We start from the raw sequence: 18,487 nt of genomic DNA on the forward strand, positions 1-18,487 counted from the left end.
CTTTGTCCCTGTCTCCTCTGCCTAGCATGGTGGAAGTGGCCCAAGCTGCGGCCAGGGGAAGACTATTCAAAGGTGAAGCCCTTTATTTTCCTTACCAAACAGAAAAAATAAGCCCAACTGTTGGTGCCACGAATGTGGCTGAACTGGCAACTCTAGCTTGGTGCTAGATTTCTTCTACCTCGCGCAGTGAGAAGTCCAGGATGGTGTCCTGACCCTGGAACTTGAAGTACCCCTGGAACTTCTTCTTTTGAAGCAGGAGTGGGAACCAGTACCTGTCGTCAGGCCACATGTCACCAAAGGGGATCTGGTCCAGTTGGAACCACTGAGGGCGCATTTCTGTACCGAGGGGCAGAGAGGAAGAGCACCAGTGTCAAGGCAGGGCTGGCCTGGCCTGTGAGGAGCTACCTGCACTACTTATTTTTGTGGTGCTGGGAACTGAACCCAGGGGCACTCTACTGCTGACCACGTCCCTGGCCCTTCTTACTTTTTCTTTTTTTAAATATTTATTTTTTAGTTGTAGTTGGACACAAATCCTCATTTCACTTATTTATTTTTATGTGGTGCTGAGTATCGAACCCAGGGTCTTGCGTGTGCAAGGCGAGTGCTCTACCGCTGAGTCACAATCTCAGCCCCTTACTTTTTATTTTGAGGCAGTCTCTCACTATGTTGCCCAGCTGTCCTTGAACTTGCAATCTTCCTGCCTCAGTCTCCCAAATTGCTGATTAAGTCATGCTCCACCGCCCCCAGCTGGCACAGCAGTGCTGTGTGAGGAATTTACTTTTTTACTTAATCCTCATGACTGTTCTTCCTCTTTTATGGATCAGGAAAAAGGGGTTCAGAGTTGCAGCCTGCTAAGCTGTGGTGCCTGAGTAGCCAGGGTTCTAAGGCACAGACTGTTCAGTGCCTCCCTGTGAGATGGGGACGGTGGGCGGGCCTGAGGCCCACATCTGGCTGCGCTTTCTCCTAGCCAACTGTGTGGAACTGGATGTGCTTCCTCTCCTTCTGTGGTGGGGAGCGGATACCCCAAGGCTCACCGTCGCTCTCCAGGGGCGTCCCCTGCACACTGTCAGTACAGAAGATGTGCACATCCATCAGCTCGGGGGTGCCCACGAACTCAAACTCAATGTGGCCCACCTTGTGCAGCGTGTTCACTGTCAGACCACTCTCCTCCTGCAGCTCCCTGTAGGCAGAGGAGACAGGAGGAGGATGGAGCGTCACAGCACGATGACCACAGGCCAAAGGGGAGCCCAGAGGTGGGGTGCATGGGCTGCAGACCCCAGGAGGCTGCCATCAGGTGTTAATAGTCCAAACCTGACCCAGCCTTGGAATTAACTTGAACTTGAAAAAATTTGGGATTTGTGGCACCTGCCTGTTGTCCCACAGTCTCAGGAAGTTGACGCAAGAGGATCACTTGTGCCTGGGAGTTAACAGACCAGTCTGGGCAACATGATGATATCCCATCTCAAAAACCAACAATGAAAATCCCCTGGAATTTGGTTCAGAGGCTCTGGGGAGGGTGTGGCCAGCCCTCTGCAGAGGACCACCCAGGATATGAGTCTCATGAGTGGATTGCAGGGCAGAAGTTTGTCCTCCCCTAGGCCCACACTTCCCCTTTCCTCAGACTCAGTCCATTCCCTCTTCTGCGTCGGAACTTTGGACCCCCCGGCATGGGCATGAGGACACAGGAGCCCCTTGGCTCTGGGCCTTCTCCTAAGAATGTGCTTCCAGCCTCACACCCTTACTGAGACCACAGGACCATAGGCCGATAGTCTCTCCTGAAGGAGGGGTTGTCACTTTCAGTTCTGCCATGGAGCCAACTCCTCTGGGAAGATCCTATAGGACAAACCTCTTGGCTTGCATTCTGGGGCCTTTGTATTGTCTTCTCAGGACACTTTCCCAGCAGCTCAGCCAGCTGTGCCTGGAGGTGTGGGAGCTCATCTAACATGGAACAAGTCTCTCTGTTCCACTGGACAGAACCTGAATGCTTCCCCTGAGGGTCTGGTGCTGCTGCTAATTTAAAAGTATTTTAAAACCACCTGTCTACTCTACACAGTCCTGGAAATGGAAGACTCATGACCCTAACACCCAGCAAGACTTGTGTTGCTGTTTCAGGGACTTCCCTTGAGTCTCTCCCTATATATCCTGGAACCGAGCAGAGTTACTGCACGCAGTCTACCTTGCACTTTCCACCCAGCAAGCAAGGAGCATGTAATAGTCTGCCCTAGAGGAGCCTGTCTAGTTTTTAAACTGCTGCTGTTACATAAGAGTAAACATTTGAGTTCAACTTTGGGTCATTATGGAAAATGCTGTGCTGAGCACCTAGGTCTTGTACCATCAACATGTACCCAAGTGCACACAGTGCTCATCTCCAGCAGGCGCTCCCTAAGACCTGCTCTGTGCTTGGGACCCTTAGGACATACAAAGCTGAGTTCCACTGGCCCCTCCTGTCATGGAGGCCTTTCTTCCCACGGCCCTGGAGTTACTTTTGTTTCTATAACAGTAGTCTGACCATTTATAGCTGGAAGAAAGTCTTAGCTTTGATCTCCAAGTTGTGCTGGGAATACACTGCCATCTGTAGTAGGCAGTCAGGGACCCACTCTGTTCATTTGCAAACACATACACATTAGGTTAAGTGGTCCTCTGCTGCTCCTGAAAAGACACTGCCTTTTGCTGCCAATTCATATACACAGTCCAGAAATTGACACATTCATTGAGATGGTTAAGTAAAACTGGACTGGATCTTTAAAAAATGAGTGTTTTCACTTGGGGTGTGTGCGCAGCGGCTCCCCAATTAAATGTAATGGAACTGCAGTAGGGCCTCACCCACCTCTCTGGCAGCAGACTGCCAGTTCTCCCTTTAAAAAGCATCACCGGCTGATGTAATGTTTTGACTGATTTTGGTTAATCCTCCCCCAGTCTGTGGCAGTGCATGCAGTGTCAGTAATCCTGGTGACAGAGCTGGAGCTCCATTTCACAAGCTGAGATAATTAGACAGATGAAGACGACCCTGTTAGTTTTGCTAAAGAGTCTGCTCGTGTCTGTGATGCAGACGGCAGATGGAGAACAGGATGAGCAATGAATTAGACGTAAACACGGAGCAGAAAGTGTGCTCTATGGTACGGGAGGTGGGGGTGGAAGGCCCCAGGACTTGGCATTAGTGGTTCCCTGGCTGCTGAGGTGGTGTCATTGGGTGCTGACTAGAAAAACATGGCTCATGGGCTGGGATTGTGGCTCAGCGGTAGAGCACTCGCCTAGCACAGGCGGGATCCTCAGCACCACATAAAAATAAAGGCACTGTGTTGTGTTCATCTACACCTTGGGCTCAGACCTGAGGCCCAAGGCACTCAAAGTCCCCAGAGCCTGCATGGCCCCCAGGCAGAGGAGGCCCTGGGTGATACTAGATGTGATATTTATGGCTCCCTATCAGGACTGCCACTGTGAGAATGGATAAGTACTCGTGCCTGCCCCCTGCGGGTGAAGAGGGGAACATGTTCCTGGCTCTGGGACACTCCTGAGGGAACAGGACAGGCAGTGTGTGCAGGAAGCACACAGAATCTTTGGGAGAGGCAGCCGCCAGGCACAGAAGTCTTTCAAGGAGCCAGCTCCATTCAGATGCCCAGGTCTCAGCCTGCATGGCTCCAGAGCATCCTGACTCTCACATGCATTTGAATGTCGGAGGGGCTGTGCACTTTGCTCTCCTGCATGCCCCTCTCACCCCACAGGCAGGGATGGGGCATGAGGGTCTGTCAGATGGTGTCCCTTCCTTTGACTGCATTGTGCACACTGCCTTCTGGGCTGGTGCCCAGAGAGAAACTGAGAGAAACTGCCCAGAGCTAACCAGGGGCTCTAAGGAACCACATGGTCCACAGGGCTGATGGGTCTAAACTGGGCAGTGTGTGCCCCTTGATGCTGAGCCTCTGACCTTAGTCCAAGGGTGACCTCCCCACCTTAGTGGAGGTCCCTGAAGCATGGAAACCACTCCTATTCTGTGGCCGCAGGGAGGATGTTCTCTGCAGAAGCCGCTGCCTCCAGAGGCACTGCACACTGCTGTGGATGCCAAGTTAGGGAAAAGCGCTGGGGCAGCTGGGCCCAGGCGAGTCCTGGGCAGAGCAGCTCTGGTGCAGCTCCTCGGGCAGGCCCAGAGTGCAAATTATTATGATCCTCTCAGGATTCTAAGACAACTTCCTCCACAGTGACACTGGAAAGTGACCCATGTTAGAGGGTAAGTTGGTCTGAACAATGACACTCACTTATAGTGGGATCAGGATGCCAAGGAACATGGCCATGGGCTTGCAGGCTGGGTCCCCCACTACAGGGCCAGCTAGCATCCAGTCAGCTTTGCTAAGCATGTACATCTGCCCACCTTCCTGCTGCTTAGGGGAGGCCTGCCCTATGCCAGGCTCCATGTGGTGGAAAGAAAGCTGATGTGGTTTCACATTGCATTATCTTTCACTTGTGACAAAAGTAACGGCAGTGCAAGGGACATGGTCTTTCCAGGAAGTAAGGTGCTGTCTAGAGAGCTTTATGGGAAAACCTCAGTTTTTTTAAGCTACAGATGGACATAACACCTTCATTCATTCATTCATTCAATGTGGTGCTAAGGATCAAACCCAGTGCCTCACACGTGCTGGGTAAGCGCTCTACCACTGAGATACAACCCCAGCCCCAAACCCAGTCTTAAACCCCTGCCTAATCATTTGTAAAAACTGAATTCTGCATGGATTGTAGACTTAAGTTTCTAAAATTTTTAGGAGAAAACTTAGATCTGACCGTCTTCCTAGGCTTGGGATAGGCAGATTCCCTCAAAGGATATAAACAATTCTAACCATAAAGAAAATATATGGGGCCTAGTTGTAGCTCAGTGGTAAAGTGCTTACCTCACATGTGTGAAGCACTGGGTTTGATCCTCAACATCACGTAAAAATAAAAAAAGATACTGTTGTTCACCTACAACTAAATAAGTATTAAAAAAATCTAGAGACTAGTATCAACAGTATTAAAAAAAAGAATATTGGTGCAGCCAATTTGGAAAGCAGTATGGAGATTTCTTGGAAAGCTGGGAATGGAGCCACCATTTGACCCAGCTATTCCCCTTCTCGGTCTATTCCCTAAAGACCTAAAAAGAGCATGCTACAGGGACACTGCTACATCGATGTTCATAGCAGCACAATTCACAATAGCAAGACTGTGGAACCAACCTAGATGCCCTTCAATAGATGAATGGATAAAAAAAATGTGGCATTTATACACAATGGAGTATTACTCTGCATTAAAAAATGACAAAATCATAGAATTTACAGGGAAATGGATGGCATTAGAGCAGATTATGCTAAGTGAAGCTAGCCAATCCCTAAAAAACAAATGCCAAATGTCTTCTTTGATATAAGGAGAGTAACTAAGAACAGAGTAGGGTCGAAGAGCATGAGAAGAAGATTAATATTAAACAGGGATGAGAGGTGGGAGGGAAAGGGAGAGAGAAGGGAAATTGCATGGAAATGGAAGGAGACCCTCAGAGTTATACAAAAGTACATACAAGAGGAAGTGAGGGGAAAGGGAAAAATAATACAAGGGGGACAAATGAATGTCAGTAGAGGGGGCAGAGAGAGAAGAGGGGAGGGGAGGGGAGGGGAGGGGAGGGGAGGGGGGTAGTAGAGGATAGGAAAGGCAGCAGAACACAACAGACACTAGTATGGCAATATGTAAATCAATGGATGTGTAACTGATGTAATTCTGCAATCTGTATATGGGGTAAAAATGGGAGCTCATAACCCACTTGAATCAAAGTGTGAAATATGATATATCAAGAACTATGTAATGTTTTGAACAGCCAACAATAAAAAATTAAAAAAAAAATAAAATAAAAAAAAGAATATATGTGAATTGCATTAAAGTGATGAACCTCTATTTATTAAAATATCATTAAGAATCAAGGGCTGGGGCTATGGCTCAGTGATAGAGTGCTTGTCTTGCACAGTTGAGGCATTGGGTTCGATCCTCAGCACCACATAAAAATAAATGGAGGTATTGTGTCCATCTACAACTAAAAATATTTTAAAAATTATTAAGGAGCAAGCTACAGAGTAGAGGATATTGGCAACACACCCAGCTGACAACTGACACCCAAAGTATAGAATGAAGTTGGGTGTAGTGGCCACACCTGTCACCCCAGCTACTTGGGAGGCTGAAGCAGGGGAATTACAAGTTTGAGGCCAGCAAGGGAACTTAGTGAGACCCTGTTTCAAAATAAAAAAGGGCTGGGGATGTAGTTCAGTGGTAGAGCACACTGGGTTTAATACACTACCAAAAAAATAGTGTATAATGAACTGAAAATCAAGAAAAAAGCAACCCAATTAAAGAAGAGTAGAAGGCCTGAGTAGACTCTGGAGGATGTCAGTGGTGGCAGATGCTCAAAAGGTGCTTAACTTCATCTCTCACAGTTAAGGGCAAACTAAACCCACAACGGGAGGTCACCACGTTTGCCAGCATGGCTAAAAGAAATACCAAGTGTTGCCGAGGACTCAGGAACCCGAACTCAACCCACCACCTGGGAATTTAATTAGTGCAACTTCTTTGGAAAACTGGCTTTGCTATAGCTCCACAGCTAGTTTTCCTCCTGACTAGGTAAGGAGCGAGTCCAGCGGGCACTGGAGGACAAAGGAAGGGGGCTGTTCGTGGCAGCACTCCCTGCATAATGGCAGACGCAGTATCTTCAGGTGCCATACCATACAGCAGTGAGAAGGAATGAACACTGCCACGTACATGTAATTTTTTTTTTTTTTGGTGGGGTTGGGGATTGAGCCCAGGGACTTGTGTATGTGAGTTAAGCACTCTACCAACTGAGCTCTATTCCCAGCCCACATACATATAATGTTTGGAAAGAAGCCAGACAATAATAGGGTGCCTTCTAGCTGGATGTGGCGAATCCCAGTAGTTCAGAAGGCTAAGGCAGGAGGATCACAAGTTCAAAGCCAGCCTCAGCAACCTATTGAGGCCCTAAGCAACTTAGCAAAACCCTGTCTCAAAAAGGGCTAGGGATGAGGCTCAGTAGTTGAGTGCCCCTGGATTCAATCCCTGGTAACCGCCCTGCCAAAAAAGAAAAAAAAAAGGGGGTGCCTCCACTATGTACCTTGTAGTTCAGAACAAGCCCAAGTCAGTGGCTGTGAGAGTAAAGGTTGCCTTTGTAGGTGGGGATGGGGTAAAGTGTTGGGGGGGCACACCCCAGGCCTGTTACTAGATCCATACGTTGATTAAACAGGTGGACCTTCTTCAAGACTCTGCAACTTCCTGTAGAAGTGCACACCTGTAATCCCAGCTCCTTGGGAGCTGAGGCAGGAGAACCACAAGTTTGAGGCCAGTCAGGGTGGCTTAGTGAGACCTTGTCTCAAAATAAACAAATAAAATGGGCTGGGAGTATAGCTCAGTGGTAGACTGCCCTGGGTTCAATTCCCACTACTGAGAAAGAGAAAGTATGCAACTTTCTATATTGGCATCACAAGATAAAAACTTGACTTAATATCATTATATTGTGTGCATGTACAAATATGTAACAACAAATCCCACCACCACATACTCACCCTGGAAACCTGGGAAGGCTGAGGCAGGAGGATTGTGAGTTCAAAGTCAATTTCAGCAACGGTGAGGTGCTAAGCAACTCAGTGAGACACTGTCTCTAAATAAAATACAAAATAGGGCTGGATCCCTGGTACACTCCCCCCACCTCCAAAAAACCCCAAAAAACAACAACCTTGAAATGTCTTTAATCCTGGCTTCATGGGGTGCTTCTGGGAAGGAGTTGGGAAATGAGTAATTAAATATGATTACAGAGATTGATGCTGGAGAAGAAAACAGGATGAGGTTTATCAACAACTGCAGGGTGGGAGGAGGCGCCTTCTTAGATGTGAAGGCTGAGAAGGGGTCTCCTAGGTGAGGAGGGTGGGCAGCAGCTGGAGGATCTGAGGGACAGTGGGGGTGAGAGGCCAAGCCAGGCCCTGGATGATACAGGGATGGGGGTGGATTTTAAAAGCATTGGGAACCGTTGAAGGTTTTATTATGTGTGAGTGTGTGCGCACGTGCATTTGGACACAGTGTAGGAAAGGCGGAAGCAGACCAGTTAGGAGACTGTCACACCTGCCCAGGTGAGGAGGCTAGTTTGGATACAGCAGTGGGTGGGGCAAGGTACATACAGGAGAAATAGCATGCTTCCGGTTCCATCTCACTTCCTTCTCTGCCTCAAAATCCAGTCTGAGGGAGGGCCACCATCATGACTGGCATAGGGGTCCAGAGTGATTGATTCTTAGGTATCTTTGCCCTGGCTGCAGAAGCCTGGAAACTGCCAAAATAACATTGAATGTGCCAGTTTGGCAGCAGCCTTGGGTCCCAGGTCTAGGCAGGTATACTTTTTTTTTTTTTGGTGGGACTACGGGTGCTCTACCACTGAGCAACATCCCCAGGGTTTATTTTGGAACAGGGTCTTGCTAAGATACTTAGGGTCTTGCTAAGTTGCCAAGGCAGGCCTTGAACTTGTAATTCTCCAGCTTTGGCTTCCCACATGGCTGGGGCTATAGTTGTATCCCTGCACATGGCTCATACAGGCCTCTTCAAATTGAGGGCTGTGACCCTGTTGTGCCCTGTGAAATCAAATTAGTATATTGCCACTAGTGATTAAAAAAGATCAATTGTCCATGGGTATCATCATCTTAGCTAATATATACACTTGAGTGTGTATGTGCTGTTGCAGTGTAAGACCTTTCTCACTGTGGGTTGAAATTAAAAAAAAATTAAAGTTGCTGGGCTTCAGCATCCAAGTCTCTCTCCTCTCCCGAGGCCTCAAATATGTATTTGGGATTTTCTTCTCTCCATTGGCCTTAAGGGTACCAGCTATTTTCAGAACAAGAACATGAGCTAAGCAAGGACATGGCGGGAAAGGAACGCTCATACATTAGTGGTGGGACTGCAAATTGGTGCAACCACTCTGGAAAGCAGTATGGAGATTCCTTAGAAAACTTGGAATGGAACCACCTTTGACCCAGCTATCTCACTCCTTGGTTTATACCCAAAGGACTTAAAAACAGCAAACTATAGTAATGCAGCCACATCAATGTTTATAGGAGCTCAATTCACAAAAGCTAAACTGTGGAAGCAACCTAGATGCCCTTCAATAGATGAATGGATAAAGAAACTGTGGTATATATACACAATGGAATATTACTCAGCATTAAAAGAGAATAAAATTATGGTACTTGCAGGTAAATAGATGGAGTTGGAGAATATCATGCTAAGTGAAGTTAGCCAATCCACAAAATCCAAAGGCCAAATGTTTTCTCTGATAAGTGGATGCTGATCCATAATGGGGGGTGAGGGTCATGGGAAGAATGGAGGAACTCTGTATAGGGCAAAGGGGAATGTGGGGAGTGGAGAGGTTATGGGGGTAGGATAGATGGTGGAATGAGATGCACATCATTACTCTAGGCATATGTATTACTGCACGAATGAAGTGACTCTATATCATGTACAACCAGAGAAATAAAAAATTGTGCGCCATCTGCGTACAATGAATCGAAATACATTCTACTGTCATGTATAACTAATTAGAACAGAAAAAAAAAGTGAGCTAAAATGTGTGTAAGGCTTCACAACACTTGCACTGATGATCTCTTATCTTCATCAGTCTTGTATGAATAAGAGCAAAGAGACTGACTTCTAGGGAACATGTGATCTTGGGCAAGCAGCTCAAACTCCAGGTTTCAACTCCTTGCCATTGAAGCTGGTCATAGGATTGAGACTGTGTGCAAAAGGTTTTAGATAAAAGCAACTGTCAGCTCCCCTGAAGGAGGAGGAAGACAAGTGGCCGAGGAGCCCTGGGCCCGCATGGGAGGAAGCCAGGACTGTCCAACTCCATCCAAACATCCTGAACAGGGCCGCCATCACCCAGAAGAGCGCACACATTCAGTACACAGACCAGCGGATCTAATGCCTTCCAAGCATTTTCTCAGTCTTCCCAACTCTCCTGAAAGGCCAGTACTGTTGTACCTGCTCTAGGTCACAGCTTCCAGCAGTGAAGACGGGGTGTAGCTCTACAGCTTGAATTCTTGTCCCTGAAACTTTCTCACCTCTTGGCCCCATCCTCGATGGTCTCTCCTTCTTGTACTTTGCCCCCGAAGCCATTCCAACGGCCAGCCCCAAAGCCCCGCTTCTTCATGCCCAGAAGAACGCGCTGCGGCTGCAGTACCAACACCAAGGTATAGAGCCTGGAGGCCACCATGGTCCACTGGGGCTCTGTGAGGAAGGCAAGAAGCTAGAGTCAGCTCTCACTCGGGTGTGGACAGGGTGCGGACAAGGCATGTGTGCTACAGTGGTCAGGTGCAAAGGAAATGTCCTTTAGGAGGCAGGAAGAAGTGTGGCAGCAGGTGCAAACCTGTCTTTGAATGAATGATTTTCTGGGTAGAAAGAGGGCTGGCCCTCAGAACCCAGTGATATCAGTGCCAGGCCCTGTGCTTACCAGGGCTGGTTAGAGGAAGGTCACATATTCCCTTCCCCACTTGGCACTCTTAGCTAGAGGACAACAAATTTCAAGGGCTGGGTCCTTACTCCTGGGTCTTCTCCAGGAACCCCAAGCTGTAGGGCAGATCAGCCCCCACCTCCAATACCATGCCATTTGTTCAGGGGCTCTCATGCCAGGCTTCAGCCTTGGCCTTTTCATCAGCAGGGGCTCCTTCTAGATTGCTGGGACCTGGCTTCAGTCTCTGCAGCAGCAGGCCTCTGGAAAGGAGTGGCCTGGCTGGTCTTCCTTCCTGTGACAGAAGTTTATGTCCTACTTACTCTGCTTTTAGTGTTGTTGTGGTGAGATCTGGCATCCAGAGGACACTGGGAGATACAAGTGCCTTTCCTATTCCAATAGGAGTTTTTGGTTTCAGGGAAACACCTGTTGTTTCTGAGAGGGCCTCTGTGGGAGACAGGACCCTGGAGAAATTCAGGAGGACTGGGACTAAGTTTCCTTCAGCTCTGTCCCTATTCTGGTCTAGGAACACCTGGCCAGAGCTGGATTCAGAACCAGCTTGGAAGTCATAGTATCTAAGTAAAGGGACTAGGGGCTGTTCATGGGTGGGGCCAGTCAAGCAAGGGAAGTGGGCTTGTGGCTGGGCTTCTCAGGAGGCCAGTATCCTTCGTTCTGTCATGGACCTATGCATGAACGAAGGCCTGGCTTCTAAAGCAACTCTGATAATGATAATCGATGGCAATTCCAGCTATCACTTATTATGCAATGATTATATACAACCATATTTCTGTATCGGTGGGGGATTAGATCTAGGGACCCTTCAGATAACAAAATCCAAGCATTCTCACACTCCATAGGTAAAACAGTATATTTGCTAGCTAGGCCTGGTGGTGCATGCTTGTAATCCCAGCGGCTCAGGAGGCTGAGGCAGGAGGATTGCAAATTCAAAGCCAGCCTCAGCAAATTGAGGTGCTAAGCAACTCAGTGAGACCCTGTCTCTAAATAAAATACAAAATAGGGCTGGGGATGTGGCTCAGTTGTCAAGTGCCTGAGTTCAATCCTCAGTAACCCCCTCAAAAAGAACAAAAAAACCCCAGTATACTTGCATATAACTATGCACATCCTCCTGCATACTTTATGTCATCTCTGGATGACTTACAATTCCTAGTACAATGTAAATGGTATGTTGTTATACAGGAGATTATGGACAAGATAAGTCTGTATATATTCAGTAGGGATGCAATTATGTTTTCTGAATATCTTTTTGTCCACTGGTTGAATCATCTGATGATGAACCCAAGGCCTCAGAGGTCTGATTATAGTTATTTTCAAAAACTAAACCTCTTAATAGACCCAACAACTCTATTAAGATTTGAATTCTGCATTTTCAGAGGTGGAAACAAGCTCAGTAAAGCTAAGTTTGATCCAAAGTCAAAAAGCAGAGCCATTAACCATACCTGGATCTACCATCTAGTGTGTCACTATCTAGTGTGTCCACAGCTCCCTAGCAGTAAATCTGAGGAGTCATCGGGGCTCCCTAATGCCAGAGGCTGGGGTGCTGGCACTCCACAGGTGGAGTTGGAGGTCACCTGTAAATCAGGTTGTTATCAGGGCTGCAGGAGATGCACGTGCGGCGCAGTGCTCAGTCTTGCATGAAGTAGGTTTGGCAAATGCTCGTTCCCCAGCCTTCCCTTTCAGAGGCTGTGCGGAGTATTGGATTCCGGACACCGGGTCCTCTCCGCAGCCCATACCTACCGGACCTCTGGGCCCAGTTCACCCCGTCAGGACCCCCATTTCCCTCCTCTAGCGCCCCTGTGTTCTGTCTTGTTCTCCCCTAGGCCCCGCTCTCCTGGCCTCGCCCATCTCTCCGACTCCAGTTCTCCTCATCTTCCCCACTCCTCGTTTCCCGGTGCTCACGGCTGCCGCCTCCCCAGGTTTCTCCCGCTTCTATTCCTTGTAAGCCAATCCTACCTGCGCGCCGTTCCCGACCGAAAAGGCGGGGCCTGGACCGGAAGTGGGACCGTGATTTCCGGTAATGAGCGGAAGTGGCAGGCAGACTCCCATGGCAGGGTGAGTGGGGAATAGTGTTCAGCCTTTGCTTACGGGGCGCTTGCTGCATGCGTGCAGGGAGGCGGGAGAGGTGGGAGCCCTCAGTTTCCTCATCCGAAAAGGGGAGCTGGCCCACCCCCGGCCCGGCATTCGGGTCTCCAGGACGAGCGATGGACCCCAGCCTGGGGCTCCGCAGACCTGAACCCCAGCGCGCGGACTAGAGTACCCGACCCGGGAAGAGGCAGGTAGAGGCTGGAGAGGCAGGTGGGGGCTGCAGGTAGAGGCTGGAGAGGCAGGTGAAACCACTGCAGCCTCTAAAGACGTGGCACAGAGCTTCCAAAAAGCAAGGGGGCCTGTATAGCTAGAGTCCAGCGCATGGGATGGGGTTGGAGAGGTCAGATCCCCAAATCAGGTTGACTCCGGGATTTGTGGGGGGAACCTCACTTCGTTGGCCCGTGAGACACCACTATCCATCTCTTCTCTGTGCTGAAATTATTTCTGGCACCTTGGATGTGTGTGCCATTTCCCCACGAGATCCCCTAAGCCATTTGAAGCCAGGATTCTTTATTCCCCAGTCCTGTCCTCAAATCTTGTCAGCACACCTTAGTGTTGAAGGAGCTCTGGCCTCAGAGCTGTGAGAATAATAAAACCTCTTTTTCCATCAGAGAAATGAATAGAACAGTAAAAAAGAAATGGAAGTAATGAATATTAAGAATGTTTTGAGAGTTAAGCAAGGGGGAGTTATATATAGCTCCTGTTATGCCAAGCTACTTTTTATGTGTTAAAAGCATAACTTTTTGGGGTCGGGGTTGTGGCTCAGTGGTAGAGCACTAGCCTAGCATGCATGAGGCAGTGGGTTCAATTCCTGGTACCACATAAAAATAAAAACAAATAAAATAAAGGTATTGTCCATCTACAACTAAAAAATATTTGAAAATAGTAAAAGAGTGTAAGTTGTTGAAAGAATCTTGGAAATTATCCTTTAGTCATCCACACAGTTTGGGTTCAGTCTTAAGAAATGTGCAGGCCTGACTTGTGCTAGAGGTGACAGGCAGGAACCTGTCCTTATGGGGTTTTCTTGCAGTTTTTTGCAGAGCACTGTGAAAATTTGGGCCAGACAAGAAAAGAATAATTTTCATTATTATTATCAATATTGTTAACCAGTACTGGAAAAGTTTGGGTTGTCAGAAAGGAGGTGATTATCATTGTGTTTATTTTTCTTCTGAGAAAATCTTTGGGGGAGAACACTAACTGCCTGGGTACGATGATGCACACTTGTAATCCCAGCAGTTTGGGAAGCTGAGGCAGGAGAATTGCAAGTTCAGAGCCAGCTTCCTCAACATAGTGAGGCGCTAAGCAACTTGGTGATAACCCTGTATCAAATTAACAAAAATAATAAAAAAAAAATCAGGGCTGGGGATATGTCTCAGTGGTTAAGCAACTCTGGGTTCAATCCCTGCTGTGAATAAAAAGAACAAAACACTTCCCCAGGAAAGTTTGCTCAGCTGTTGTAATTTAGTATGCAGACCAGGTGGCTTAAGCACAGCCACTTATTTATCACATCCTGGAGGCTGGAAGCCTGAGATCAAGGTGTGGGAAGGAAGATTTCTCTTGAGGCTGCCTCCTTGGCTTACAGATGTGGTTCGCTCTTTGTGCATGTCTGTATCCTAATCTCATAAAGACACCAGTCAGATAGGATTAGGATCCACCCCAGTGATCTCACGGGGTGGATTATGTTCTTACAAATCTCATCTCCAACTATAGTCATGTTCTGAGGTCTTGAGAAACATGGGTTTGGGGAAATGCTATTCAGCTGATGACACCTCTTTGGCTGTGTGGGCTTGTCAAGTCACCTCTCCTCTTGGGCCTTAGTGCGTCCACTCTGAAAAGGAGTGAATTGAGCCAGGGCCCCACTCTGCACCCATGACCTGCTGATCCATCTGATGCCATCGTTCTTCCTCCTTTTTCTCCAATTAGGTGCTTGAAGCTGGCGTGTGCTTCCCTCCAGCGTCAGGGCTTCCACACTGCAGGGTGTTACTACAAGGGCCGGACAGGTGCTGAGCACCTATGGCTGAGTCGGCATTTAAAGGACCCCTTTGTGAAGGCTGCGAAGGTGGAGAGTTACCGCTGTCGAAGTGCCTTCAAGCTTCTGGAGATGAATGAGAGGCATCGGATTCTGTGGCCTGGCCTCCGTGTGTTGGACTGCGGGGCAGCTCCTGGGGCCTGGAGTCAGGTGGCAGTGCACAGCGTCAATGCCACAGGCAGAGGTGGGACCCCCACGCTCCTGTTAGCACTTTCTGATCACAAGTCTGAGGGAAAGAAAGTGAGTTGTTTCCTGCTGTGGACACAGCAGTTGAGCTATTTCCTGAAGGCACATACTTCTGAGTGGATTGATTAGTAGTGGTAATTGTAAAATCAGAATACTGACCTTTTCAAAGTGAAAGACAAAGTGGAAAGGTATAATGAAAATCACCACAAATTATATCAGCTGGGTGTACAACATATTGGTGTACACCCTTCTGGAGTTTGTTTTTGTATACATGCCTACATAACTACTTTCTTACATTTTGAGAAATTATGCCATGTTTTTCTTGCTAGTTGGAGTCTTAATGGAGTTTTTTTTTCCACTAATGATATACTGACATCTTTCCATGGCAGTACAGCTGAATCAACCCCAGAGGTTTCTAAGTCCTGTTCCTGCAGCCTGAGGGTTTCATGGAGGTCCCAGGGGGGACCCTCTAGGGCCTCAAGAAAGGCTTCGTGGCCAAGGCTCTGGATTCTCCACTTTGGGTCAACCTGAGGACTCAGCGTTTTTCTTTTAAATTTTAGGGTTTTTGACAAGGATTTCTTTGACAGTTTCTATGTTAGGAAAGAGATAAAACAGTCACCCATACAACTTTAAAATGTAATGTTGGGACCTCCTAATAACTGATTTTAGTGATTTCTATTCCCCTGATGGCTTTCCAGAAGGATGAAAATGGCTCAGTTTAACTTGTAGGAAGAAGTGACAGGGCAAAGAATGCAAGGGTGACCTGAGCTTTCCTTCTCATTGTTGCAAAATTGCAACCAAAGCTGTTTACTTTCTGTGGAAACTTCCTAAGGCTGTAACACATGTGCATGATAAAGGAAAGAAAGGTCAAGAATGTCAACTGAGATGTGAGGTGTCCCACTTTCCTGGGCTGAAAATAGGGTTTTCACTTTTAAAAAGTGAGGTAGTCTTCAAAATTCTAATTTTATCTAGAAATAAAATGCATATCCTCCCTGTTCTGAGTTTTATTAAGCAGACTAAACTTGAAAATCTGTGATTATACTCTTAATTTATCAACACTTAGCAACAGAGCTGAGATCCTCTGCAGTGCCACAAGGATGAGGAACAGACATGTGGAGCGGGGGTCTTTGTATATGGGGACAGCATGGGAGGAGGAGGTGGAGGCTGAGAACAGGAGTAGGCAGGAAGTCTTGTTTCAGGTTAGGTGAGGCTGCTATCTTTTTTGTTTTATAAAACCTTTTTTTTTTTTTTTTTTGTTTTACAAGTAGTATTCCTCAAATATGGTCAATTTTTGTGTCTCATTTGAAATCTGTTCATTTTTCCCAACTCTGGCTTGTTTCCAGTGGTTTCTACATTGAAAGCAAATGGCTTAAGTTGTAGATGGATTTATTGATTTTAATCCAGAGGCACTTTATGTACTGGTGTATCAGAATCTTTTCTTTTATCAAAAAGACCACCAAGGAAGTCAGGCACGGTGGTGCACACCTGTAATCCTAGAGGCTCAGGAGGCTGAGATGGGAGGATCACAAGTTGAAGGTCACTGTCAACAATTTAGAGAGGCCCTAAGCAAATTATAGAGACCCTGTTTCAAAATAAAAAATCAGAAAGAAAGGGCTGGGATGTAGCTCACTGGTAAAGTGCCCCTGACTTAAGTCCTCAGTACCAAAAAAACAAAAGAAAACAAAATAAAACCCCACCACTAAGGAGAATCCTTTCACAGAGAGTGAATTTGAGGCAACATTCCAAAAGCAGAAAGAGAAGTCCTGGCTGTGGCCCCAGCTGTGCCCGTGACTAAGGATGACTGGCCTCAACTTCCTCAGCTGCCAAGTGAAGGACTGCCCACTGCCCTCTGCCCTCTGTGTGTCTCTATAGGCTGTTTGCATAGTGGGAGGGCTCCTGACCACATATGCACATCTATTCTTTTCCTTGGTCCTAGTGTCTTTATTTTGTGTTTCTATGGAAAGATTTAGGATGTAAATAACATATCTACTGTTCCTTCCATAGATTCCAGCTCTCCTGTTGGCTTTGTGCTTGGGGTGGATCTTCTTCACATAACTCCCCTGGAAGGAGCAACTTTTCTGTGCTCTGCTGATGTGACTGACCCGAAAACCTTGCAGAGGATCCTAGAACTGCTTCCTGGGGGGAGGGCAGATGTGATTCTGAGCGACATGGCACCCAATGCCACTGGGATCCAGGAACTTGATCATGACAGGCTTATCGGCATGTGCCTGTCACTTCTGGACATGGCTTCAGTTGTCCTGCACCCAGGGGGAACACTGCTTTGTAAGACCTGGGCTGGAAGTCTAAGCCAGCAGTTTCAGAAGAGATTGACAGAGGAATTCCAGAACACAAGAACTGTGAAACCCATGGCCAGCAGGAAAGAATCATCAGAGGTGTACCTCTTGGCCACACAGTACCGTAGAAGGAAGGGCTCTGTGAAGCCATGAGAGGTCCTGCCATTCTTAAATGGATGCTGGGTCTTTTTAAACTGTGGATGTGGCCTGAGTGCTTTCCTGAGGAGTGGCTGGGAGCTTTGCTGTGACCATGAAGGTCTTTGATTTAAACCAAACAGAGATGACATACTATATTTAAGGGCCATGAAAAATGATTAAAACCAGGTTTCTATATCATGATTTTTGCAGAGAAAGTTATCAGGAGAAAGATGTGGAGACTGAAGGATGTAAAGAGATGGGAGGATAAAAATGACTTGCTGAGACAGAGCAAGTAGAACTTTCTCAGCTTATAGACTCTTAGCCTAGTACAAAGAAACAGGTGTTCCTTTACTGCTTTCGGAACACAATACATTGTTTCCCAGTTGTTATTTTGGCTATATAGTATAAAGTAGAAAAATCTGAAATTTCCATCTGGGGATTAATTTCCATCTTTTTGGTGAATAATCTGGAAATACGTTCAATCTTAAAACAGTGAGAACTCCCAGAGCAATTAGGAGAGACATTTGGTATGGATTTATGCACGGAGTGGGTGTGCTTTGGTTTGTGCTAGAAGTATGTATTGCTGTAATGTAGCAGGCTCTCAAGACTATAAATTGCAAAGCCAGCAATGATGTGATGCGTTCATTTAGCCTTATTTTTCTAGGAACTCCATGCAGTTTTTTTTTTTAAATATTTATTTTGTAGTTTTAGGTGAACATAATATTTTTTTTTTGAACACAATATTTTTATGTGGTGCTGAGGATCAAACCCAATGCCTCACTGAGCCACAACCCCAGCCTTCCATGTAGCTTTATGAGAGAATATAGATTGCATTATTTTAAGGAATTTCCATGACTTAAGTTTTGCTTTTGTTTTTCAAAACTCGACTGCTTTCTTTCAAGCCATTTCGCAAAGGGGAGGGTCCCTGAGGATGTGTCTATAGATTAACACTAATGTAATGCCAAAGGCCTGTGGAAAGACTGGGTGCCCTGGAGCGAATGAGTGCTAGGTCTTCTTCCAGCCCCCTGAAGGGGGCTGCTGATCAAGTATTTTTACTCTCCATTTTATTTTTAATTGTGGTCAGGTAAAATCCCTAGAAACTCCCGCATACCCCCACTGCATTTCCCTCCTATCCATTTCCTTCCCGGACACACAGACTGGATCATCTGTCCTCTGAGGAAGGAAACATAAGTGCAGACCGATGGAGCAGCACCTTCCAAACAGGGGCTGGAGGGAGGAGGG

At 47.0% G+C, this 18,487-nt stretch overlaps 2 protein-coding genes across 2 annotated transcripts; one reads left to right on the forward strand and one right to left on the reverse strand.

Annotated features, from left to right (window-relative positions):
- Positions 1-65: 65 nt before the first annotated feature.
- Positions 66-12,502, reverse strand: Nudt1 (nudix hydrolase 1). The gene is made up of 4 exons (XM_027922764.1): positions 12,467-12,502; positions 10,110-10,275; positions 1,035-1,180; positions 66-336 (listed from the first exon to the last, which is right to left on the reverse strand). Exons 2-4 carry the CDS (start codon positions 10,259-10,261, stop codon positions 164-166), a joined length of 471 nt encoding a protein of 156 aa, XP_027778565.1. The 5' UTR covers positions 10,262-10,275; positions 12,467-12,502; the 3' UTR covers positions 66-163.
- On the forward strand, positions 12,498-17,874 carry Mrm2 (mitochondrial rRNA methyltransferase 2). The gene is made up of 3 exons (XM_027922765.2): positions 12,498-12,565; positions 14,522-14,811; positions 16,818-17,874. Exons 1-3 carry the CDS (start codon positions 12,531-12,533, stop codon positions 17,258-17,260), a joined length of 768 nt encoding a protein of 255 aa, XP_027778566.2. The 5' UTR covers positions 12,498-12,530; the 3' UTR covers positions 17,261-17,874.
- The last annotated feature ends 613 nt before the right edge of the window (positions 17,875-18,487 follow it).

Source organism: Marmota flaviventris, chromosome 19 (genome assembly GCF_047511675.1).
Source record: "Marmota flaviventris isolate mMarFla1 chromosome 19, mMarFla1.hap1, whole genome shotgun sequence".
In the NCBI taxonomy this organism is placed as follows: Eukaryota; Metazoa; Chordata; class Mammalia; order Rodentia; family Sciuridae; genus Marmota; species Marmota flaviventris.